Source organism: Falco rusticolus, chromosome 1 (assembly GCF_015220075.1).
Source record: "Falco rusticolus isolate bFalRus1 chromosome 1, bFalRus1.pri, whole genome shotgun sequence".
Lineage (NCBI taxonomy): Eukaryota > Metazoa > Chordata > Aves > Falconiformes > Falconidae > Falco > Falco rusticolus.
This window is the reverse complement of record NC_051187.1, coordinates 10,384,220-10,409,886: the sequence shown is the minus strand read 5'-3', so window position 1 is coordinate 10,409,886 and position 25,667 is coordinate 10,384,220. Positions and strand designations below refer to the sequence as shown.

At 54.0% G+C, this 25,667-nt stretch overlaps 1 protein-coding gene across 2 annotated transcripts in view; it reads left to right on the top strand.

Moving 5' to 3' along the window:
• Positions 1-25,667, top strand: part of PIK3R6 (phosphoinositide-3-kinase regulatory subunit 6) — a 43,925-nt gene that overhangs the window by 1,626 nt on the left and 16,632 nt on the right. For both annotated transcript variants that reach the window (XM_037409451.1, XM_037409443.1), the window contains exons 3-6: positions 6,304-6,492; positions 19,526-19,658; positions 22,542-22,625; positions 23,738-23,829. In XM_037409451.1, coding sequence (XP_037265348.1) covers positions 19,646-19,658; positions 22,542-22,625; positions 23,738-23,829 — 189 coding nt within the window. In that variant the 5' untranslated portion in view covers positions 6,304-6,492; positions 19,526-19,645. The remainder of the gene's footprint in view (positions 1-6,303; positions 6,493-19,525; positions 19,659-22,541; positions 22,626-23,737; positions 23,830-25,667) is intronic.

Here is a 25,667-nt window from a genome sequence, read left to right as displayed (position 1 = left end):
CTGCTTCTTCAGGAAGCAACTTTCTGTATCTCTGAAAGCATTCAGCACTCCCTGAGTTACACTGGGTGACATCAGAAGATCTCCCTATGGTTCACCCAAGGGGACAGTACCATTTCCCTCATCCTACACATGCAGGTCATGCCATCGTGGAGGAAAGAGGACAGATGGTGCCAGACCCACCTGGCTAAGCTGTGGGTTCCTCGCTGACCTGCCACGAGGAGGACATGGCTGAGGTGCTGGGTTGAAAGCAGGTGACAAACAGCAAACACAGGAGCACCTCAGTGTCAGGAGAGGAAAATGAGACACTGGGCTCCAGGAGCAGGATAGCAACTTATGCTCGTCCTGTAAGCATGTTAGCAGTGAGACAAGGAGACAAGGAAAAACTGGTCAGGTCCTTGATGGAGATGGATGATGTTGAAAGTTTCAAAGACATGTTTGCGTGAACTGGGAAGAGTCCAGCTGGGAGCTGGTGGCTTCAGTACAACTGTCAGCCACAGGGCCAGGTCCCCCTACAAGGCAGGTGCACTCAGGAATGTGAAGTGCTTTAAATCAGCTGACGTGCAGCAATTCCTGCCAGGATGCTTCTGGCCTCAGCTAAGGGCTCCCTCTTTCAGTGACTTTTGGGAATGGGTGGAGAAAAAGTGAGATTGCGAGACTGGAGAAGGACAACTGAAGGACCAGCTTTTGGAAAGGGGGAAGGAGCTGGAGTGCTCTCAGCTTAATTCAGCTGCTGGGAAAATACCAGCGCAAACCAACCCTTTGCAAGTACCTGGAAATGACAGGGAAGGGAGTGATTTATCAGAACCAAACCAAGCTTAAACAAATGTGGTTTTGCTCCTATGGCAGCACAATGAAACCTGAGGACGCTGAGGAGTTGTCTGAACATGATGGAGTTTCTGCCGCCACCTCTTGTGCTGCCTGTAAGGGATGGGGGGAAACAGAGCCGGTGCATTCACCGCAAGCCGTCAGCCACAGTCTGAGTTCATTGCCAAGCTGGGAGGGTGGAGGAAGGTGGCTGTGCAGGGCCTGTCCTGCTGGTGGGGTGTTCCAATCTATTCTTTAATGAGACAGGAGATGAAGCAAAAAACATCTGAATTACCTTCATAGGTGAACCTGTGCAGGAAGCGAGTGCAGTAGAGAACTGGGATTTAAAGTGAATGGAGCTCAGTCCAGGTTTTTAACCTCTCCATAGGTTGCTGTTCAACAGGGACAAGCACCAGGTTTCCCCTTGGAACAGGACTGACAGAGGGCTGGGGAGCAGCTGGGGAGGCGGCGGTTCTGCTGAAAAAACTGTGGGGATGCTGGGGGTCACAGGCTGGCTCTGAGCTGCTGTACCCCACCCGGGTGTCGTGGGTCAGGCTCTACCGGCATAAAGAGGAGCACCACTGGCATGAAACAGCCAGGTCCACCCTCTTTCCTCTGCAAACTGCCAAAAGATGGACAACGTGGCCTCTGAGAGGGGATGTAATATTTAGACTCCACTGGAGAAGGCTGGTGATAGGGGATGTTGCAAGGCGCGTTCAGGTTAGGAAGGGGGAGCGGGCAGGGTGGGCAGGCGGGGGGAGCAGCACTGGTCATCATGCCTCGGGCATACTCTGGGGGCTGTTTCTGGGTCCAGCCCTGTTGTGGGATTCTGGGAAGTGGCAAACCTTGGGATTAAGCAACAACCTGCCCCTTTCTCTCCCTTACGCAGCAGGCTGGAAGCTTAAGCAGCATTTCAAGCCCCACTTGTTGGTCCTGAAAAACAGCTGTAGAAACAGTTTCTCCACTCAGCTTATCAGCTCAAGGAGCTGAGCAGAGTGCCTGTGATTAAGGAGAGCTGTTTCCTATTGCACATTATCGCTGGCGGGACCAATACCGAGAATTTGGTCTCATTCCAAAACTGTCACCTTGGTATTCATGGGAGAGCTGTAAATTCTGGGAAAAAGATCCTGGGAGGTGTGAGCTGCAGGCAGTGGAAGCCTAGAGCCCTTGGCGTATGTGCATGCAGCACTTACAGTTTTGGACAAAAAGCCATCTCTCACCATTTCAGTAGCTCATCTCTTCCTCGGCACTGGCAAGTCACTGACTCCCCGTGAGAGCAGAGCGTGCCCAGCCATCGGCATGAGGCAGCTGTGGCACCCACCAGCGGCCCCGCTCCCATGGGTGCCACACGGCTCTCTGTTCACAAGTGGGTGACCTCGACTCACTGTGGGTTTTCCATCACCTGCGCTGCTGGGTGGGTTGTGATACCAGGTGTGTAATTGCAGCCCTGAGGATGGCCAGAGCTGGTCTCTGAACAGGATGAAAAGGCAAACCTTGCTGGTTTCTTATCAGTTGTTTGCTCATGCTTATCACAATCAATTTGCTTGGATTTTCAAACCTGTAATTAACCTGTAGGTGAGTGGTTGTGTCTGCTGGTGCTGGTACCTGTACAGTCTTTATCAAGTAAGATAGTTTCCACCCGTGCAGGGCATACTGAGATGCTGATCAGACTAGAAAAGAAGTCTGTTGTTGTTGTTATTATTATTATCTTCTGCTGCTATCTCCTTATTATGAGTTTTATTCAAGGAAAAAAAAAGTTGGCTATAGCTTAGTTTAGAGAAATGAAAAAGGCAACTTAAATACCATCGAGCTGGCTGTTTGCTTGGCTTTCCCCCTCCCCAAACCCCCCTTCTTCTATATTTGCTAAAGCTGGAGTAAAATGAGAATTGGGCTGAATTCCCGGGTGGGAAACCAGAGGTGCAACATCAAAATATTGCTTGGTTTGTGATCTGTTTGTTCCCTTATAAACTTTAGAGAATTCATCCATTGATTAAAGCACTGAGGATCTGGACATCTATCAGGAGGAAGCTTCCCTGCAGGATAGGTGGTTTAGAAGTAGAGCTCAAACAGCATCTTTTTCTTTGCACAAATACCTTTGCTTCCCTCAGAAACTTGGCCGACTTGCTAGGTGTCTTATTAAAGCTGCCACATGATGATGGAAAGTTAAAGTAAAGCATCCCTGAATAGAAACCAGGGCAGGAGGAGAGGTGTCCAGAGCTCCCCTTTGACAGGAGCCTCTGTGTGTTTGCAGGGTGTGGACCAGTGACCAAAATGGGAACGGAAAGTCAGCACCACGATGGGGAGGAGAAACAGCCCCATCTCCACCAGCCCCGCTTGCTGCCAGTGCTGGCATCACCGCTGGCCCCCCCTTGGCCCCCCCAGGGGTGGTGCTGAGCAAGGGGCTGTGGGCACAGGGGCCCATGGGCAGCTGCTGGGGCTGGAGCATGGTGGTAGGAGGCAGCCAGCCCTGGCCGTGCCGGTGCAGCTTGGCCCGCTGTGCACCGCGCTCTGCGGCAGGGAGCTGTGCCCTGGCAGGGCTTCAGCTGGCAGCGGCTGTAGCATCTCGAGAGGAGAGAGGGCTGCGTACTGCTCCCACTGCAGGAAAGCCCCTGTCTGGGCAGTAAATTCCCCTCCGGACTGGAAAGCCCCTCCAGAATTAGGGCTTCAGGTAAGCTCTTTCTGTTTATTTCAGGAGACAGACTGCTTCCATGGGAGGGAGATTCAGACCAGTTCAAAACTGTTGTGTATCCCGGTCATGCACAGGCACCGCTCGTTATGGTGCTCCTGCAATACCTGTAAATCACAGAGGACAGTGTTTGCAGGGACAACGAACTGTTTTGTACCTGATCCATAGTGCTTGCCACACAAAGGTTCTCTCTCTACTTTATTTTAGTTCTTTTTAAATTATTTTTTTTTATTTTTGTTTTCTGACTGCAGCCTTTGTTTGAGCAGCGTTATGCCTGGCTCTTCCTCTTGCCATTGGCAGCACAAATTGGCAGAGGTGTGATGTTATCTGAGGTGATTTGAGCGTTCCCTGTTCTGTTCTCAGGGTGATGGTCAGCTGTGTTTCAGTGTTGAATGGTATCAGTGGCTAACTGGCAGCTCAATACAGAAAATACGGAGAACCAACCCCTTCCTCCCCATCACATGTGTTGCCACAAGAGAATACAACGCTGGGCTCGGGGCAGGGCTGATGCTGAAATCCAGCTGCCGCTATGACTAGAGACAGCGGGTACAGAAAAAGCAGGAGGGAAGGTCTCTAGAAGGGCCCTTTAGCCAAATGACTTTTGGGTTGGGATCCCAAAGTTGATGGCAATGAGGGGAGTGCTGGCTGTGTGCTACAGCAACTGTCTGAGGAAGCTCACTGGTATCTTCCGTCTGTAGCTGTGCAGCAGGAAAGAATCCAATTCCAGCAAGAATAAGGGGCGGGGGATGAAGTTTGGCACCTGCAGTGGCCAGCTGAGGGGTGAGAAGTGAAAACATCCAGGAACAAGTGGGAGATCCTGGACTTGAAAGATGCTTGTGAAGCATCACCAAGGCTATAGCACATCCAACAAAGCAGTGCAGCCGGTGCCACTCTTTTCCCCTCCTATGCAATCGTGTGGGGCTCATACTCCCAGTCGTGCCAGTGCATTGGCTTCACAGCTCGCTTTTCTCTGGCATTTGCATGGGAAGCAGTATCTGTGTGGTAGTTCCTGCCTGCGGCCAGAGCTCCTGCATGCTGGGTAACTCCTGTGGAGGAAGGACAGATGCAACATGGCATCAGAACTGATGGACAGGCACAGGACAATAAGCTGTTTAACAGTGATGCCCAAAACCTTAGCTCGAGCAGGCTGACGAAGTTAATTCTGGTGCTAGCAGTGACAAAGTTTTGCAAATGGGTTCCCATGTGTATATGCCACAACTGTGCTGCCCACAGGGCTGGTCTGGGGTCCACTGGTGCCGATGTGCTCTACAGCAGTTCTGTACCGGGGCCAGGACACGTGTGTGCATCCTTCATGAATGGGAGTGAATATGAATGAAAATAAGACAGGGGAAATGAGGATGTTATCATCTGCTGTTGTGTGCTGCTGTTGTTTCCCTGGAGCCTTCCTGCCTGCAGGATGGCTGCTCGGGGAGGCGAGCCCACCGGGGGAAGGGGATGCTGCTCAGCTCAGCAGCTTGGCACCAGCACGAGTAGGAACTGAATGCAAGTAACGCTGACAGCCAGTTAAACTGCCTCCTCCTGCCTTTCTCTCCCAGTCAGGAAGGAAGTAGGTTATTTTTAAATCTGGGCCCCAGGTATGTAACTATACCTAATGCTTTTTCTCATGTAAAAGAAGATAGGAAGTGATACAGTATCAGCTGCAGTTCCCACGCTCCCTCTATAAGTACTTTCTCCCCTAACCTGCTCACCCCAGAAAAGCTCAGCGCATCAGGCACTGCTGTAGATGACACTTGGGGTGAGGAGCTGATCTAGCAGGGCACTGGCCATGAGTGGGGACAGCACTGGTTGTGGCAGTCGCTGGCTGGAGGGCTCGGATGATGCTATGGAGCTTTCCCGAGCACTTTGTGCTGTGCAGCGTGGGGGTGTGCACCGATGCTCCACCAGAGCTGGAGGGCTGCCCCTAGCCCTGCCCCCACCTCCAATAGGGATGAACACTTATCTCCTGGTTTGGGCTGGTCCATGCATCCCTCCCATGTGCCATTTTGGGCTTGTGCAAATGGGTCTCAGCCTTACCTGAGCGTCAGGGCACTGCTAGACCTCAGCAGCCCTGAGCAGCCTCACCCGGGGCCCCATTTGGGCTCATCCCGGGAGCTGCGCTCCTGACACTGAGTCACAAGTGGTGACAATGTGACGCCCTGCTGAGCACAGCCAGACCTGCTCCAACCAACATGCAGCCAACACCTCTGTCAACGCAATGTCAGACTTAGTGTTCCAAAAGGGGCTGAGCATCCCCTGCCTGGACTGCATCCCCGTGCTGGCAGCAGGCAGGGGCTGCACTGGGCAGCTGCAGGGGCTGGCATTGAGCAAAAGCAGATGTGTGCAAGATGCTCTGGATGGGAGGTGCTGGCAGAGGCGCAAAACACTGTGCTTGGAACGGGAAGCTGGAAAAGTCTCTCCTTGGACAGACTCCTCCTTGTCTCTCGTAGCAACACTGTTTATTTTGAGGCACTGGGTATGCAGCCTCAGGCACCCTCCTGCCTCGGCTGGGGCAGCAGCACCGCAGGAGCTGCCCTGGTGCGGGGTGGTGGGTGGCATGGCAGAGGCTGTGCCAGCACCAGGGCTCACCACGTCTGCCACGGGACAGGCTTGTCCCAGAGCAGCCTGACCTGCACGGCTGGTTTTGGGGGATTAGAGGCAGGGCACGGCTAAGCCTTCTTCCACCTGGTCCTGCACGTCCACAGAGCCCCAGGCGAGTGCGACCCGTGTGGGGACAGCTTTCTCCTTGAGGGGCTGCTCTGTGAAAGAGGAAGTTGTCTTGAAATAACTTCAGCGCTTCCCTTTTCGCTTTGCAGACTTTGAAGTGTGCTGCGGAGCCTGACAGCCACCCCGTCTCTCTCCCAGCACCCACTGACCCTCGTCGCCAGGCAGAGTGGACCCTGCGATGACTCCTGCGGGACCCCGCTCTGTCTCCCCACGCTGGATGGCACCTCAGGAGCACGTGTGACTTGCAGGGCTCCCCAATGCCTGCCCTGAAGAAGCAGGTAGAGTCCCGGAGGGTGCGTTGCTCAAGGGTCTGTGCATGGGGAAATGCAGTGCTCATCCTCCGTCTCGTCTACTCTCTGCTCCTTTGAGGGGGACCTGCTGCTCTGCTGGTCCCCAGGGCCATGCTTTTACTTTATGTCTTAAAGGTTGGCAGTGTGTGCATGAGTGCCACATCCCTGTGGATGGAAAACCCTGGAAAGCCCTTCAGTGGGGTCTGTTTGCTTTCCTTTCTCAGGAGGAATTAGGGGAGGGGGCGCTGATGGTGCTGGAGAAGAGGAACGTGCTGCTTCTCTGCAAGAAGGGAGTATTTGTGTAATCTTCCCCTGCTGCACCCTGCCAGCGATCAGGATCCTGGTGGAAAACACAGGGCTTGCCCGGGAGCCTGTCCCAGGGAGGAAAGTGGGGACTTTGCTGCCTGCACCCCTGGAGCAGATGCGGGTAGTTTTGATGTTGTTACTGCTCTGGCACTCGTTCAGGGCCCCTGGCCTCTCCCTGCACATGCAGCCCCCACGCGCACCCCGCAGCCAGCCGACAACTGCTTGCTGCTCAGCCCAGATGGGGTGAGCGAAGCACATCGCTGACTTGGGGCTGTTTCAGCACTAGCTCATGCTTATTCCTTTTGCTGTGTGTGGAACAACTCCCAGTTGCAAGGAACAGAATCACCTGCCCAGACCTGCTCCCAGCCAGTGCCCAGTCCTGGCCTGGCCTTGCTGGGGCTCCCCGCTCCCCGCTCCTTGCCCCGCAGGGCAGGCAGCACCCATGCAGCCAGCACCCGGGGCTGGCTGTGCTCTGGGTTTTGCTGCAGGGGGGGGGGAGGGGCTGGGTAGTGCTGGCTGTTTGCAGGCGTGTGGCTGCTCAGCTTCCCCTCCCCTTGGCCTGGGGCCTCATCTGTCCCTTGGGGGCCCTGGGGCGGCAGCAGTGACAGGAGCAGCAATGGTAGTGGTGATAAGAGGAGAGTGCAGCAGCCCCATCCAGAAAGGAAACAAAAAGGGGAGTGCCTGGCATCCGAGCTTCAGGAAAGTGTAGATGAGCCAATTCTGTACAACAGGCAGCTTTTAGTCCTCCTCCCCTCTGTGCTCTGTTGAGTATTTTCCACTGCATCCTCTGGCAGCAACCTCTGGCTGCATCAGAGGCTCCGAGCCTGAGCCATTGCCCTGTGACCACTGAGCCCTGGGATGCCGTTGCCCTCCTGTGGGAATTCTGTGAGCATCTATGCAACTTAGCAGCGGTTTTTCTTTCTGTCTCTGCACTAAGCCTGAACTCAGAAACAAACTCCTCCGGGCTTCAAGGTTTGATTTAGCACCCCTGAGCATTATGCAAACTTTTAGGTGTGTACTTGTTTGGTACTTCGGTCATGGAGTGAGCATGTGGCTCTAAAGGCTTTCTCAGCCAGTTTCCAAGTTTCTTTGTGGATGACCCAAATCCATGAGACATTAATATATGTCTCATGGCCCTGGGCTCTGCACAGCGCTGCCCTGCAGCCTCTCCCTGCCAGCCGTGAGCTGCTGGGGCTCCAGCACTGGCACAGGGCTGTCGGGACAGCAAGAATCACAGGGCTGCTATGAAGCTCAGCTGTGATGGTGTTTCTACCCCAAAACAGTTTACCATATGTTTTGGTTCTTTTACTCCTGTTTCCTAAAGAGATAGAGCTATGAGACTTCGCTGTCTGTTGCCTGTCCATCATTCTGGGATAGCCCATGGTCAAAGGTAGCCCCAAATCAGACGGAGGAGATGACTTTTTGGCACTGGGCAAGATGGCACAGGGCAGCTAGCAATGGGTTTACTGGACCTTAGGGACAACGTTCAGGTTGTTGTATAACAGAAATATTGCCTTGTGTTTTGCTACAAAAATAAAATAATCTCTGCTTCATGGAAGGGCTGTGGGGGAGGTGACTGGCCACTGTTCCCCATTGCCAGGCACCAGCTTGCACATCCCCATTGCAGCAGTTTCCCTTTTCTCTTTTGTGTTCAGCTGGTTTCCCTCTGAGATTCCTGTGAACACTTTCTCAGAGCAGTCCTGCTTGTATTGGGCAAGGTCTTGCTCCACTGGTGACAGGGACCTTCGTGTAAAACCTGTCTGTGGCCCATTTGTCAGGGGTTGCCCTGTGCACCTTCTCACTGGGATATACTGGATTTCCACCTCCCCACCACTTTCTGATACATGGGCTGGGCACGGCTGTGCTTGTGGCAGGGCCATAATGACCTTTTATCAGCCACCTTTGCGTGGGTTTGCAGCCAGCATCCCCCGTGTGCTGAGCCTCAGTAGGGATCTGACAGAGGGGAGCTCAGATTTTCACCAGAAATGAGAGCTCCCCTGCTCCAAGTGTTTGGGAAAAAGCTGACCCAAGAAGACTCCTGGTCTGGTTGTGTCCAGCCTTTCTAGCGCTGACCACATCTCTTACCCAGATGTGGGGGCTCTCAGGAGTTGCTTCCCCAGTTGCCTGCTTGCTTTTGTGAGCTTTGCTGGCGTTAATGGCTGTTCTGAAGGCAGATGCTGTGTTGGCTGAGTCACGTCTTTCTATTTTGAGGTGCGACATGCCTTGGAAGACAGCACCGTCCATCAAACATGGTTTGGGCAGGAGCTCTCCAAGGGAGCTGCTGTTGTGAGTGATCTGTGCTGAGGGATGGGTTTTGCTTGTGAGTCTCTAATGTGCTTCTTCAGTCCAGACTGGTGTTACTGGTGGTGTTCATGGTCCTGCTGAAAGCAGTGGTTTCTGTTGTTGCCTGCACCATGTAATTAAATCTTGTTATTGGCCTTGTCCTCCTGGTGCAATGCTATATACTCACCCTTCCTTGCTAATCTGCTTCTCTTAGCCTGGGGGGGTTGCCCTGCCAGCAGTTGTCACATTGTTCATTTCCCCACTGCCAGAGCAATGCCAAGAAACGCCACTAGCTTGGTCATCTGCTGACAGCAGAGGAAGGCACCATGCACGACATGCTGGGGTCACTTTGGCTCTGGTCACCCCCCTCCTGTGCACCCTCCCCAAGCCCACGAGCAATTGCTCCGTGCCCTCCTGGAGCCCTGGTGCCCTCCCCTCTGCTGTCCAGCAGATGTGACCCCCCGGGTGCAGCTTCCAGCAGAGGCTGGGTGGAAGCTCCTCCGCTGTGGATGGGAACAGAACCATGTCCCTGTCAGAGCTGCCAGTGGGACACCATCGCATCGCCTGGGGAGAAAAGACCTGAGCTATACACAGCGCTGGGTTCACCACTGAGGCTTCTGGATGCAGGTACCCATGTGGTGGTGCCTTACGGTCTGGTGTCCAGGTTGTGCCTGTGGTCGGGGGAGGTAGGTGGGTGCTGGTGTGCTGCCCTGGCCACTGCCGGGGTGCTGCGGGGAACAGGAACGTGGCATCATGGCACCAGCTCAGCCACGTTCAGCAGCTCCTTCCCACCTGAGTGCATCTCACTGCAGCCCGGCGCGAGCTGCTTGCTCCACAGCACGAGATACTGAACACACCCTGAAACTGCCGTTGAAACCCCGAATTTCTTTGTGAAGGTTAAAGGATTTGCTGTCAACATAAAACTGTTTTATCCCAGCTGGTGACAGAGCATGTCTGTAGAGTGAAGGGCTGTACCAGCAGTGGCTGTGCCACCAGTGGCTGTGCTGGTGAAGGCACTGTACAAGGCAGGGATTGCTCAGGGAATGGGGCTGTACGGAGGCAGGGAGCAGCTGTGCCATCCCGCAGCCCCTTCCACCTCATGAAAGCAGCCGTATCCCTGCCTGCCCTCTCCCAGGCTGGCCCCGTGTGGCACCCTGAGCTCTGCCTGCTTTGATTTCCCCCTCAGGTGGACAGACAGCACTTGCCTGGGCTGTTTGTGTGAGCAAACCTGGCAGCAGTTTTCAAAATGCACTTATTTTTTCCCTCTGATTGTTTTTTCCAAAGCTGACTCTGGGAATGGAAAGAGATGCTAAATCTAAAAAGCTGATGCTTCCGGAAAACTCATTTCTTTCCTTAGAAAGAATGAAATGTGACATTGTTGAGGAAGTCTCCAAAGAGTCATTAGTGTCCAGGAAGCCGCTCAACTTCCACGCCAGCTTTAGCAAAGGGCTCCTGGGCTCATCCAGTCCTGATGGGCAGATGAACGTCCACTGCCATGTGAGCTGCAAAGGTGTTTCATTAGTGAAATGGCTGTAAGAGCTGTTCTCGCCTTCTCCTTCCATGGGCATGAGTCTCCCGGCAGGGACGTGCCTCGCCAGAGCAGCCAGCAGGCAAGCGGCTCAGTGAAGTGTTGCTGGAAAGCAGAGTCTGAGCCTGAGATGTGTTTCCTTGGCAGTGACAGCCTGAGGGAGAGCATCTGGTTTCATATCAGAGCTGTCTGAAACCATGAGCCCTGCCAGGTTTTGAGCTGAAACCAAAAATCCGTGCAGACGGGGGGCTCCAGGCTGGCCTGCAGCACGCATGCCCCCCCGCTGCCCCGGCAGCCTGTCCGGACAAGACCAGAAATGAGGCAGGGCATCTCTGAGTTTTTTTGACTTGCATAATGAAAGTTTTGGTTTGTTTTCATTTTAACCGGCGGCTGATGTGAGGTGAGATGGAGCCAGACCCTGCCCTTGGTGTGTATCCACGGTTCAGGTCCTCATGGGATGCTGGAGCCGCTGTTGCCTGGGCAGTAAGGCGGGCTGGAGGCTGGAAGCTGCGTTTGTCCCGCTTTCCTACCTGAGCTGCCAGCTGGGCTGGAGGTCGGGATCAGGGCCAAAAAGAGCGGCTGCTCCACTGGCAGATGGATCTGGTTTAAGAGGAGGATGCAAACAGGATGTCAAACCTGCCTCTGATGGACTCCCCTGCATGATTTTGCTGCAGCACCAGTTTGTCCCGGTGTAAGCAACGATGCTGTGCCCAGGGGAGCAATTGCACAGCGTTTTGGGAGCTGTCAGCTGCACTTTTGAGCAGCACAGAGGATGCAATGTCAGATCCTCAGGTTGGCTTGGGGGAAACAGCCCTTCAGCTCCTGCAGTGAAGAAATCCCCCTTTGGCTCACGTCTGATCCTTGTGTTCCAGCCGTTCTCGCCAGAGCTAAAAGGGAATGCGGGCTGGGCAGCCGCCCCGGAGCTTTGTAACATTAGACGAAGCCTCTGATGTGCTACTTTCATAACCCATCTTGCTTGAAGGCAACTGCGGGGAGCAGGGGGAGGGCAGTGTGAGGGGGGTGGCGAATTCTGATCTCCTCTACAGGATATCTGTCATCTCATGATGAAACACTGCGAGTGCATGTGTTCATGTGTCTCCCCTACGGCTCAGCACTCGCCATGTCTCCCTTCAGGACACCCTGGTGCTGAACATCTCGCTCACCGCTGCCAATGGTATTTGTACGATCCTTCCTTGCACTGGGAGCAAGCTGGGGTGTCTGCTGCAGGAATGGGAAGAGTTGGGATTGGGGCAGTAGCTGGCAGTGGGATGGGGGAGAGGAGAGAGGAGGAGTGCAACCGGGGGAACAGCTTTCCATACTTTGTTCCTGTGCAATATGAGGGTTTTTCTTTGTAAGCGTCTGTAGCTGAGCTGATAAACAACCACAGGAAACCTCAGACGTACCCGTGTAGTGAATTTGTAACTAAATACAGGGCTGCAGAAGGCGTGGAGAGACTGGCTTTGGAGCGGGACTAAATATAACTCAGAGAAAGCAAGTGTGCGCGCACCACGGGCTGCGCTTGCCGTGCCATGTCACTGCTGTCCTTGGGCAAAGTGGGGAGGTGGGAGAGGGGACATCCCCCAGGGCTGGGATATGGTCAGCAGAGCTGTGGGTAATGGCATTTGGGACCCAAGGAGGGTGTGCGGGGCAGCGGAGGATGCCTAGATACGTTGGAGAGCTGGGGCAGGATGGTGCAGCCAAAGCTTCCCAAGGAAGCCCGCCTGCCTGGTGCTAGCCCAGCTCCCACCACCAAAGGGTTTAGGTTCAGCTTTTCTTTCACAGCTTCAGGTATTTGTGCATCGTTCAGTCTGTGTCTTGTGTGTTTCACCTAGGCGAGGGGTTTTGGGTTTTAGTGACTTCCGCTAGCTTTTGATAATCCATGAGAGAGCAGCAGGTCTTTTGGGGAGGCTGTGCATCCCCGTGTTGAATGTCTCCAGGGGACAGCCTGAGCCAGTTCTCTCCACTGAGTACAATTGAGTTGGGATGACTCGTGTGGATGGACACATCTCCATCCTTCTACTATGGGATTTTCAATCTCACCCCAGCATCCTCACATTTTGAGGGCTTAAAAAGGACTGAGATTCAACTCCTGCCATGGACTGGAGCTAAAAGGGAGATACCCTTTTCGTGGGACAGGGACATGCTTTCCTCCTCCAGCTTGTGCACCAGGCTGTGGAGGCAATCCCATTGCTGGGCCACATGCTAGCTGGGAAGTTTGCCTGGCTGGGCTTTGTTGTAATGCTCAGCAGAATGGAACAGGCTGGGGGACCTGGGATGCTGTGGGGTGGGACATGGCCCAGGCAGCCTTCTGAAACTCAGATCTCATCCCAGTCAGGCTTTATTTACTGGTAGAGGTGTTTGCTGGCAGTGTGTTGGCAGCAATCTGAAAATCCATCGGCTGTCTTGGTGGTGAGGCTGTGACTGTGTGGTGCCTTGCTCTGACTGTCTCTGCTCAGGCTACAGCTGCTCAGGGGTGCTTGGAGGCTGGTGCTCAGGTGAGCTCTCTTCTGGTGTGGGACTAGGTAGTGCTGAGCCTGATCCAGGGTCCTTTGGGACTGCAGGACCCATAGCCTGACACCTACAAGGATGCTAGCCCATGTTATAATTTGAACAGTTTAACAAAGGCTGAGTGAGAATGGATCCTCCTTCATGGAGGACAAGAGCAGCCCAGCCTGGTCTCTACGTGCAGTAGGGACTGATGAACCTACAGGGAACAATGTCTGTACAACCTGGTGGTGCCCACCCAGCCGTAGCTAGGACCCTACAGATGCATTCAAAAATCAGAGTAATGTGTGATCTGCTGAAACCCACCTTGTGACTGTCTTTGGTGCTGATCCTGCTAATGACCAGTCCTCAGAGAAAGGAGAGGGCATCGGTGTGGTCTCCCCACTATGCCTCCCTGGCTGTAAGCACTGGGCAGGGGACAACACGGGAGGAAGGTGACTATTTCCTTGTGGAGGCCTGGGCCAGAGCATGATGCAAATGGGAAACCCGTGCTTAGGAGGAAGGTGGTTTGATGGGATGAGCGTTGGAAGGATGGAGGGGTGAGGAGGGAGGCAGAGAGCTGGAGGATCTCAGCCCCAGTGGCCTCACCTCTGAATGGGACTGCCCTTCATCTTGTGTTAGCTTGGCTAAAATAGAGCAGCCGTCACAAACTGTTCCCTGCCGCCGGGTCCCCATTAACTGCTGCCCTGCAGAGGAGGGACACTGAGGAGCTCACCTGATGCTCAGCCAGGTCTGGCTCATGCTGTTTCTGGCACCCTGGAAGTTTGGAAAAGGAGGACGAGGCTGCAAAGCCTTTTAACCCATGTTCTTATCTGCAGGTTTCCAAGGTGAACTGTGCTTCCAACGCAAAATTCTTCATTTTTAAGAATATAGCCAGATGGTTCCCATAACTACCCCAAAGTCTTGGTAAAGGTGGCTTTTGAGCCTCCAAGGTTTTTTCACTAAAACCCTCATAGTTATTGAAAACTGAAAGGAGGAATGTAACTTCCCTTCTCGCCCTTCCTTTTTAATTTTTTGCTGCAAATGAAATAAAATACAGCTGATGCCATGGGTATTTTAAGAATTGCAGAGAGGAAGCAGGGATTTGCAGCTCTGCAAAGAAGTGGGATGAATGCAGAGAAGACCGGTCTTGCTGAGCTGGCAGACAGCAAAATAACCAGTTACGGGATGAAATGTGCTTCGTGTCTGCTGCAGGGAAGGGAAGAGATCCAAGGGAGGAGGAGGGGGACAGAAAGCAGAGAAGCCCTTATGGGTGTGGAGCTTCTGAACTGAGCGGCTTCTACCTCTCGCCAGCACTTTTGCAGGGCTGGCTTTTATGCCCCACACCACTGTATTTCCCCTCAACTCATCTATCGTCTCCCCGTCGTCATGTGCGTTGGCTGGGGCCCATGAGCCCTTCCTGTTCCTGGGTAGAAAGCCTGTGGTCACCGGTGAGCTCAGACTTGCACACAGAGCAGAAGCCAGCCCTGTCTGTGTTCGGCAGCGGTGTGTGGGCTCCGGTGCAGATGCCACCAGGACCACCACTTCGCCTTCTAGCTCCCGCCCGCCGCACCTCGGCCGAGGAGCCGGTGCTCTTCAGTTGCGCCTGATCCGCTGCTGCCTCCTCCCTCCTCCTCCTCACAATGTGCCTGCTGGAACAGTCCTGTGCCCCGAAGGGAGCTGTGACCCTGGGAGCTGGAAGGACCCAAGAGAAGGTGAGTGCAGCCTGGAGATGAGCAGTCTGGGACAAGGTCCTTCCTTGTGTGGTCCCTCTGCTCCTGCTCGCAGTGGGGACGATGGTGGGGTTCCTACCCCCAGCCTTCAGGGGAGTGGGCCAGGGGTTCCCAGGTGGAAGGTCTGAGTTATTCCAGCAGGCACTAGAACCAGTGCAGAGCCCATCCCCAGAAATGGGGACAATATCCCCCTGCTTGTGACGGGGACCAGTCATTTCGAGAGGGATATGAGGCAGGCAGAGAGGGCTGTCTGCAGGGGGGGGCTCTGTCTTGTGCTCCCCTTCTCTGGGGACTGCACTGACACTTGCTGCCAGCAGCCACCCCCGCCTGCTGCGCTGGGATCTCGGGATGTGGCAGTTAGTGTTGAGGGTCTGGTCCTAGGGACTCAGTGGAGTCCTCTCGGCTGAGTGTGTCCCTGCATGAGACACCAGGCCAGCAGTGCCAACCTGAGGGAGGTGACCTGGCTCACCTGGAGCCCTGGATGAAGAGGGGGGGCTGCAGCGCAGCTCAGACACGTCTCTGCAACAGCCATCCCCACGCAGCACCTGAGCAAGCTGTGGGCATGGGGGGCCCCAGCTGGCTCACAGCTGGTGGTGGGTCAGGGCCCAATGGGTACAAAGTGCAGAGGTGGCTGTAACAAGGGTCTTTAGCCCCAGAAGGGGTGGCAATGGCAAAGGAGCCAGCAGGATGGGACTTGCCACTGCATGTGGAGGATGCAGGGATATCCCTCTCCATCTTCCCCAGGGAAAGAGTGATCACAGCGTCACATCCCAGCATGTTGCATCTGGTCTCCCAGGGGATTTATGGCTACTCTGTCCTGGGAACGGCCTGGCAGGCAGAAGCACACAGGGTGTGTGTTGGGGACCGACCCGGTCCCAGTAAGCCAAGAAAAAGCCTGGTGCAATGGTGGGGAACCTGCTACACCCCATGTTTCTGTGTGCCAGTGACATCTCCCACTGCTCTGACACCAGCACCGGGATTTCCGTGACATGTGCCTGCAGTTCCATACACCCTCTGCTAAAATACATTTTCACCCAAATCAGCAGCTCTAGGTGTGTCATTAGAGCATCAGGTGGTTGTCATGTCCTTGCAGTGACACATGGCTTCTAGGTGGTGTTCAAGGAATCCCTCCTGCCAGGTGATGGGCTTCATCCCCTATGGTCAGCTTCTGCCCACAGCAGTGTCACTGCCAAGGCAGGGGCTGGCAGTCTCCTTCCCAGGGGTGCATCGGCTGGGTCTTTGTTCCCTGCCACTCTCTGCTCAGCCAAAGAGGTGCCAAGGTCAGATCATTTGGCACAAATCAGCCTGGCTTTGTTAATGTCACTCAGAATCTACCCATGCACCGTGGCTGGGGAGCAGCCTCCAGCTCCATGGGCAAGGAACTGTGGAAACGCTCTGCGTAAAGGCTGAATTTAGTCCTTGGTTACAGCACAGGCTCTTGCATCTTCAAAGCCTTCCTCACTGTGTTACGGGGTTTGGATTTGTGCCGGGGTGATTGCAGGGCTGGCTGCTGGCAGGAAAGTCCTGATGAAACCCAGGAGGAAAGGGCAGGCAGCATCCCCATCTGTCGTGACCAGGGAGGGCAGATGTGGTCCTGCTGTCTGAATGGCTCTGACCTGGGACTGGTGCTGTCCAGTCCTTCCCATCCTCAGCCCTGCATCCCTCCTTCTCCCCTGGGAGCCTTGGTACCCTCACCCTTAGGGAACAAAGCAGGCAGAAAACATCCCCAGTGAAAGCGGGTGATTTTCTGCTCATTTAGGTCCCTGTGCTGGCTATGGCCGGGCCAAGTGACAACCAGCAGCTGGTGCCTGGCAGGGACCAGACTGACCCCAGTCTTCCTCGACAGCCTGTTTCTATGTATGTCCTTTCATGGCTTTTCTCATACGACATTCACCTGTTCTCCTGCAGGCAGCATGATGGGGCGCTGGATATGCTGGGGACCAGTTTTGGGCATTTTATGTTGAATTTTCTTGGGACAGCCAAGACCTCGGGGCAGGCAGGTGGACTATGGATTCAATCTCAGCTCCTCTTTGCCGACAGTGGGGGAAACGAGCACTTTTTAAACAGACAGGTGAGCCAAGAAGCGAAGTTTCTCAGGCTGGAGGAGCTCACATTGCTCTGGCCCCATTAAGTCCTTTTCTAAATTTGGAAACAGCGCTGGCGAGCAGGTTCCGTGTTCAGTCACCATCGCCTCCCATGCGTGGGCAGGTAGGATGCGGATGTGGAAAACCACGGACGCAATTAGCAGCGGGCTGTTTTGCTTTGGCAGGCAGCCCCATGGAGCCCTGCGTGCAGCCCCAGCTCTGCCACTCAGGCGCCCTGGGTCTCCCACGGCATCGGGGAACCTCATGATGTTGTTCCCAGCAGGAAATCTCCTTTTGAGAACCGCAGTGCCAACCAGCTCACTGGCTGTGTAACGCTGCTGTGTGGAGCTTGGTGCCTTTATGCATGCAAGGGATTGGGAGAATCATTCACTTTCCTTCTCTAGCCAGTGATTCAAGGGGGTGATATGTAATTTTTGAAACTAGGAGGATTAATTGATGTTTTCCTCTGGCCCAGACCCTGACATACCAGGAGGCACGTCCCATTTCTGCCTGCAGAAGCAAAGCCCCGTTTATGTGCAGACGTGTGGCTGATGCTTGGTGCAGGCTGCCAGGGCTGCGGTCAGCTGTGGCTGAGCATGACAGCATCCTTCCCTTGCTCATGGCTCTGCACCGGGGGTGCTGAGCATCTCCTGGGAGTCACCTGGTGCCCAGCCAGGGGTGGCATGGTGGGTGCAGTAGGGAAGTCAGGTGGCTGTTCCATCAGCAGAACAACCTGTGGGCAGCCCCATGACTCAGCTGCATGGCGTGCGGAGGGGGAAATGTTTTACTGACCTTAGTAGACACCCTCTGCCCTGCCAGGCACCCCTGGTGCACCCCAGGGTGGTCACCTTAGAAGAGAAGGCAGGTCCCTTGCTGCAGCAGTATCCATGTGTCACAGGGACGCAATTCCGAGGTTGGTGTCAGGCATCAGCTGAGCTGGAGGAGGGTTGGGATCTCGTCGCCTCTCCAGGCACTGGGCCCCGGCCAGCTGTGCGAGCAGAGGCAGGGGGTTTGCTACAGTAAGCCCCTGGCCTGCAGAAGGTCCCCTGTCCTCATCTCCCTTGTCCTCTCTGCGTCCAGCCATGGCCAGGAGCTGCCCCCACGGCACTGCTGCTCAGCAGGCGGTGGAAATCCGCCGCGGTGGCTCAGTGCCAGACCTTGTTATCCAGCCCCGGGGCCAGAAATAAAGGCCACATGGGTCTGGGGTGGGTTTTGAAAATTTCGCGTGCTGCAGGAAACCTTTAATGAGCTTCTCCAAGCTGCTGAGAGCAGGATGCTCTCAGGGCTCGTGTGGTGCATGGCAGGGGTGTTCCCGCACGTGTCTGTCTGTGTCCCACTGCAGCTGCAAAGCTACTGGGTTTGGTGATGGGTATTTACAGATTTAAGACCTACCTGAGTAGAGTTAGGTCCTAAATCTACAAATGCAATAGAGAGAATCCTAAACAGAGCAAAGACATGAGCACAAGTGTGGGCTGATGGGCCGGCTGTGCTTGGAGGGATGCAGAGGACTGCCAGGACTGCGTTGTTGCTGCCTGTGCTGGTTTGGGGACCGCTGGAGGTGGGCCACATTTATCAACCATAATGTGGGTGTTTTGGGAAAATCACAGAATTCAGATCTAAGGGCTGGTGTTTTTTTCCATCCCTAAAGGCAAGCAGAGAGGGCAAAACTTGCAGGCTGGAAAAGCCTCAATCTAGAAATGCTGAAAGCGGTGCTGCAGCTCACTCAGGCTGTAAATACAGGCAGCGCAGTCCTGCAGTCGCTGCTGTGCCCATGAATGGGGAGATAAGAGAGGGTAACACACTGGAAGATGCAGGACCATGAGGTGTGGGAGCCACGAGCTGGGAGGTACCTGGCCACGGAGTAGGCTGCTGCAGCTGAGCATCTCGGCGATGGTATTTTTGCATAGAAGATGCCGATGTCTCCTCCACTCCCCCGTGGCTGCCCCATGCCGGCTCCCCAGCCCGCTTGTACTTGTGTCACAGACAAATCTCCCTTCCTTCCTCTTCAGCTCTTAGGATTATTTTTTCTTCCTCTTTCTTTGGAGAGAACAATGCTTGAGGGCAAGGGAAGCTGTCTGGCTCCAGGCTGGCTTTCCTCTGCAGCATAACCAGCTGCCGAGCTTTCCTTAGGGTTTGTTTCTCTGGGATGCTGGATCAGGATGGCAGCGGATCAGCACACCAAGCATAGAAACCTCTTGGAAATTTGGCATCTTTTTTTGTTGTTGTTTTCTGATTGGACTTTGCATTTCAGACTCACTTTGACTTAACCTGAACATTTATTCTTAAATCCTGGGGAAGATGAGGTTCCTGATCCTGCCCTGGTCAGTGATGCTGATGCTCATCCCTGGGCACCTCCTTGCTGTGGGAGGCTTTGGGAACCAAGTGTTCAGACGGGTTCAGCTTTAAGTTGAAGCTGTCTTCAGGGAAACACAGCCCCTGGGGCATGCTGTGCTCACCCTTTGGGATCTACCACCCTGGGATCCCATGCCCACGGTGTCCTAGTGGCTTGGCGCTCCCCCCACACCCACACCCCCACCCCCGGGTTCAGGCTGATCCTGATCTCCATCACCATCCTGAGCCAAGTGTGCTCTGTTTTTTTGCAGGTGAAACACAGGACCCAAGGCCATGCCCACGTGGAGTGAGGAGCAGCTGCGCACTCACCTCATCATTGCAGACGCCCTGTGGCCCCTGTGCCCACCCCGTGCTGCAGCCTCAGCTCGGCCATGGAGAGCACAGGTGGGTGATGCTGAGCCCCCCCGGGGTGCCAGGGTAGGGGGATCCCAACTGAATGAACCCACCTCACCCACCTTCTTGTACCTTGATTACCCTCTGATACAATATGTGGGTACCTAAGGAGGATTCACCGCCCCTGGGCAGACCTTGCTCTTTGCAAGGTGTTGGCAGACACTGCTGGACAGATGGGAGATGAGGCATGAAGCAACCGAGGGGCAGCCAACGCGTCTGCAGTAGGGGGGCACTTCGAAAGCACCAGATCTGGCAACCATTCACATTTGAATTTTAAAGTACTTTCATGTTTTATTGTATTTTTTTGTGTCCATTTTTCCCCCCATCTGTGTTTTATTTTCATACGGTTTCACAAGCTGGTATTGGTCTTCCAGCGCCCCCAGGTCAGGATATCAATGCTCAAATATTTTATTTCATTATTTGTTGTTGGTAGGTTAAGACTGTTTTTAGATCAAAGTGCCTCTTGTTTGTGTTGGACAAACGCTTTGACGCTCTGCTCCCCATGAAGAAACCTCAGCGATCATGACCGTAGACGCTTTGATTTAGAAAAAGAGAACAGTATTTATATTAGTGCTCAGGAAAAAACTTCCCCTGGTAATTAAAAACATACACAAACAAAAATAGGAAATTTCAGATAGTCCATTATTGTGTGATTCCCTAGTGCAAAATCAATGGATATAACAGTGAAATAGAGGAGCTTTACCAAATCACTGGAGAGGGAACAAAAAGGAGAGAAAATAAAAATTTCCAAGATATTTCCCCAAGCAACACTTCCAAAATGAGAAAAATCCCATTTCAAAGAACATTTGTGCACTGTAGTTTCTCCCCCAGAGGGTACGATGGCATGACCTGTGCTGGCAGAGATGGGACTTCCCATGTACGCACACACGACTTCACAACAGCGTGTAACACACGTGAATGACTGTGAATTCGAGTGTGTGTGGTTGTTTTCTGACACGGCTTCAACTGAAGCCACGGCAGGAGGTACTGCTCTGCAGAAGCCTGAATCCAGTGAACCCTCCATACAAGCATCCTTAAGGGGATGCACTTCCCTGGGGTCAGCAGCCAGGAGAGCTATTTTGGCCATTGGAGTGTACTCAGGAATAGGCCATCCCCATTTACATTTTGCATTTCCCAGTTGTCTTTCATGCAGGGCTTGTGTCTGCTGCCCCTGTGGCCCGGTCACCATCTCATGGGACCCATGGCCCTGCAGTCTTGGGCTCGGAGAGGGCAGGAGTGGCTTGTCGTGTGTCTGGCTGTGTTGCCTGCCCTGAGAGTGCCGAGGAGGTAGCAAGGATGCTGTGAGGGGCAGAGTGCTCCTGCTCTCTCATGTGCATCACCAGTGGGAACAGTGGCAGCTGTGGGGTGTCACATCTACTCCCCTGCGTGATGACCCTGGGCCACCACTAAAAGACACAGCAGAAGAGCAAAAAATCATCTGTTTTTTGCTTCAGACCCATCCTGAGATGGTGTATGGGTCTGCATGGCAGGAGGGACCAGATACTCAAAGCTGCCCCACCTCCTGCATGATCGTGTCTTGATGGATCTCTGCCCCCAGGAACTCCCAGTGGAGATGCCCCCGTTGGTCTGACCCACCAGCTGAGCTGTAAAACCCTGTCAGTGTTTTCCTGTTTCCCTTCCCATAGCTCCCAACCAGCCAGCTCCCATCCCGCCTCCCCCAGTCACTGTTCCTTGCAAAGCCCTGGGATGTGATTACCACAGACAGCTGAGATCCTCCCCTGGATCAGACCATGTTCCGGCTGCTGTAGCCTACATGCTACAGAAGGAGAACATAACCTAATAATTCCCAACCTCATATAATGCTTTTTTTTTTTTTTTTTTTTTTTTTTTTTTTTTTTTTTTTTTTTTAATTACAAAGGAACGATAATCATTTTGCCTCTAGGGGAAGAGTAGCCCAGTGTAAGGAGGGACACAAAGACAGGTTGTGGTGGAGTAGAGGGACCTTGCAGCTTTCCTGACCAATACCCCACTGCTGTCGGGGCTGACTTGTATTTTACATCTGCAAGATGTTGGCACACATAGCCGGCCAGCTGTCGTGCAAGTGAGCTCATGATCACGAGTCCTCACCTCACGTACGAGTCATACCCCAAACTGGGTCTGAGGTTGTCGGGCTTATTTTTGGCTGAAAGCAGGATGCAGTTTGGTTTTGACATGTGCAAGGCTTGCGTGGCAGCTGCCGGGCAGAAGCACCAACTTCAGGTCCCTGCCTGGGGGAGCAGAAGGTACCTGGGGCCCATGGGTGGCTGGTCGAACATGGAGGAGAGGCTGTGAGGGGTCGTGGGTGGAAGGCAGGAGGTGACATGCCAGCTTGGTGGCTCTGCTTGGGTTTCCCACGAGAGGTGAGCTGCTGATGTGAGCAGCAGACCTTGCGGCAAGAAGGCTTCTTGCGACAGGCATAGGGCTGAGGCTGAACCCATGCAGTACCGAAATGGAGAGGTGTTTCTGCTCTTGCATGGTGACAAACTGTGGTTTAATTTTGTTAGTTTCTATATTTAATGTGTGGGGGGGTTTATTTTTAAATTTTATTTCAACTGAACAGGGAGAGAGGGGCTCTGCAGAGCTCAGCCATCAGCAGTCCTCTGCAGAGCTTCTCTACCACCACATCCCTGTAGGAGCACTTTGCTCTCCAGTATGGCTCCAGGGGCCACCAGTCCATGGGGTGGCATTCACCCCCAGCTCTGGTGGCCCTGGGGAGAGCTCTGCCCTGTATCTATTGAGGCTCATCTGGGCTTGAAACCTGCTGAGACCATCCTGAGGGGTGCAGTCCCCGTACTCCCCCACAGCAGTGCCTCCTCCCCTGGGGCTGTCCCCTGGGGGCTGGCCTGGCTGTTCACGTCCTCTTTGTCCCTGCAGAGGTAGAGTCGGATATCCTGCGCCGTGTCCGCACGCTGCTACGAGAGCTGGATGGGCACCACCCCACCTGCCAGTGCGACCGAGGTGAGAGACCCCTGGCACAGCTTCTGGGGGTCAGTGCCACCCCCAACGCTGCCTTGCTGGGGCATTTTCTTGGCCCCAAACCCCTCACTGCTCCCCTCTCTCTCAGTCAGTGCCAGAGTGGGGGGACACGGGGTGGCTTCACCTCTCTGGCACTGCTCTGCCCTTTCTAGCCTACTTTTGGAGGTGCTAAATCTTTGGCCAGCTCCTGGTGTCTGCCATGCAGTGGCTTTCATCCCTCCTTTATGTAACTGTTACACCTTTCACACCCTGCACTCACCCAGGAGGTCCAGCATTGAGGTGGGACATCAAATGCCAGAGTCTGTGATGCTGTTCCCAGCTCTGACACTGACTTGCCACATAGCCCTGCCCAACTCGCTTAACACCCCTGAGCTGCAGTGTCCCCGTCCCTCCCCGAGGGGATATCGCTTTGCACGCACTGCTTGGGTCCTCGCTAAAGAGTTCGTTGAAATCCCCGTGTTAAGGTTTTGGAGAATAAAACTCTAGCTGACCCAGCAACTGGACTGCTATAGCTGTAGGAAGCTTAATTAATTTTGAAAAATTGATTTTACCTGGAGCGCATGGAATATTTTGCAGTTAATTAAATTTGATTTTGTCTGGAACGAGCCTTGGCATCTGCAGGACTGAGATGCTTTGTGGTCCTTGCTCTGAGTGTGAGCTATTGGCACTCAGTGTTCAGGTGCTGTGTGCTGGGACCAGCAGGAACCCAAATTTCTCGGGGCAGGCGGTGAAAGCAGACAGTCATAAACAGAGGGAATGGGAAACAAACTTCATGTCCATTGCCCTGCCTTGCTTTCCTCCAGCCTCCCAATCCTAGGATCTCTAGGACCTTTTTCCAAAGGTCTCCCAGTATTAGAGGTACGATACATCAATGCTGCATCCAGAATCGAGGCAGCAGCAGCATTTGTCCCTTGCGGAGGGTGGATGACTGAAGCAGGGGGCAGGGAAGCCTGCTTTAGCTCTGAGAGTGATGTCAGTGTAGCATCCCAGCAGGTGATTTTGGCTGCAACAGTGCCCAGGTTCTCCCAATTCCTCTGTGATCCAGCACTGTTCTCCTTGGCAACCTGACCTCTTTCTTGGCTTTCATTTCTCAGGGATGCTGCGATGGACTCTGCATAAAAAGATTGACCAGAATCCCAGCAACAGCTCCATCCTGGTCAGGATCCTGGTGAAGGAGCTGGAAAGGGTGAGTGCCTGGGTGCAGGGTGCAGGGCTCAGCCCCTCCGCAGCATGTGCCTTGCTGTGGGGCCCAGGGGAGCAGAGGGATGTTTTTAGGCACCTTGAGCCTGGCTGGAGACCCTGGCTCATAGCACAGAGTGCAAAACTGTGGAACACGGGGGCAGAGCTGTAGCTCATCCCCAGCTGATGGCTGCAGGGACCAAGGTTTGCCACAAAAGTGATGAAGAGTCACTTTTGGCAGAGCAGGGAGCCTCCCCAGGCTCCTTGATGCTGCAGCAGCCAGAGGCAGGCAGCCCTTTGCAGTTTGCAAACAGCACAGAGCACTCCTGACCACCACAAACCTCCCTCCAGCTGTAGTCGCAGGCAGAACGGAGATTTCTCCTCTGCCTCACTTGTTTCCACCCCAAACAGTGTCAGAGCAGAAACATCTAACCCAGTGTCCTGTCCTGTGAGCATCTGATGGAAAACTTGTGATGGATTATTTGTTCCATTGATTTGTCTTGTCATTTTCTGTTCCTGTGTAAATCTTTAGCACCCTCAGCATCCTGTCACGACTTGGTTTGTAGGTTGATGAGATGTCATGTGTAGAAGTAGCACCTATTCTTTCTTAGGAGCGTGCCTCATTTCACCCAGTGCCCTCTCATTCTGGCGTGGGGAGGAACAGCCCTTGTCCCCCCTCCACCTCCTCCTCCCCACCCCGGTGACAAGCCCCTGCAAGTCATCCCTGGTGCAGAAACCTCCCTGTACCATTTTCTCTGCACCTTTGCTATTTCTTCTTTCGAGCTGGAAGGACGGAGTTGCCTTGCTCAGCATCGCTCAGCTCCTGTGTACCCGGCCAGCTGCAGCTCACCGCGCCGGGGGGGCCAAGCACCCTCCACAGTGCCGTCACCTCTCTCCGTCCGCACGCCCCTCGCACCCCTGAGCCCCGGCAGCCCGGCACAGACCCCCGTGCACGCATCGCAGTGATTCCTGCCTGCCTGTTAAGCAGCTCTGAGGCTGTTTGCAGGCTGCAGCTCTCACGCTGTGGCAGTTGAGCTTCCATCAGTGCCTTGGGAAGGGAAGTCACCAAGTGGCTTTGGCAAATCCAGACGGATGGGAACACCCACATCACCCTTGGTTATGGATGCAGGGATTCCCCCAGGGGGCTTGAGGTCTGCTTTCCTCTGCAAAAGCCATGTCACTCCCTCCCAGTTATGCCTATTATCACTCTGCTACTCTTATCTTTCCTTGCCCAGGAGGGGTGGCAGGCCTCCTGGTCTGTAATTCCCTTCATCTCCCTGAAGCTCTTCTTTGGAAATCAGTGTCAATTTTTCTTGGGTTTTTTTCTTGTTTGGGTTTGGTTGGTTTGGGTTTTTTTACCCCATTCCTCTGGTACTGCAGCAGCTCTGAGCAGTCAGTATCAACCACAGATGACAATTAAGCAATTTCATGCTTGAGTTTCTCTGGGGCCCTGGGCAAATATCAGCTGGTCTCAGCAATTTTGTTATTATTCATTTTACTGATCATTTCTAAAGCTTTGCTGCCATCAGATCCATTTAGCTTAGATCCATCAGCACAGCAGCCCTGAAGAAAGGTGCTAGAAATATCTTTGGGGTGGAAGTATCTTTCCCAGGTTTATCCAGGGGCATTCCTGTTGCTGGAGCTGTTAGAGCCAGGCCAGGCTGCAGGGAGGGGCCAGAGCTGTGTCAGCTCGAGCATCCATCTGGCTTCCCATGGGCCAGAATGGGGACACAAGAGCATCTCTCCTCCCTGTTCACTCTGGTCGCACACCCACCAAATGTAAGTCAGGCTTTTTCCAGAGGTTTTGTATGTCCGCGTGAGTTTTCGCAACAGAAAAGAACTCCT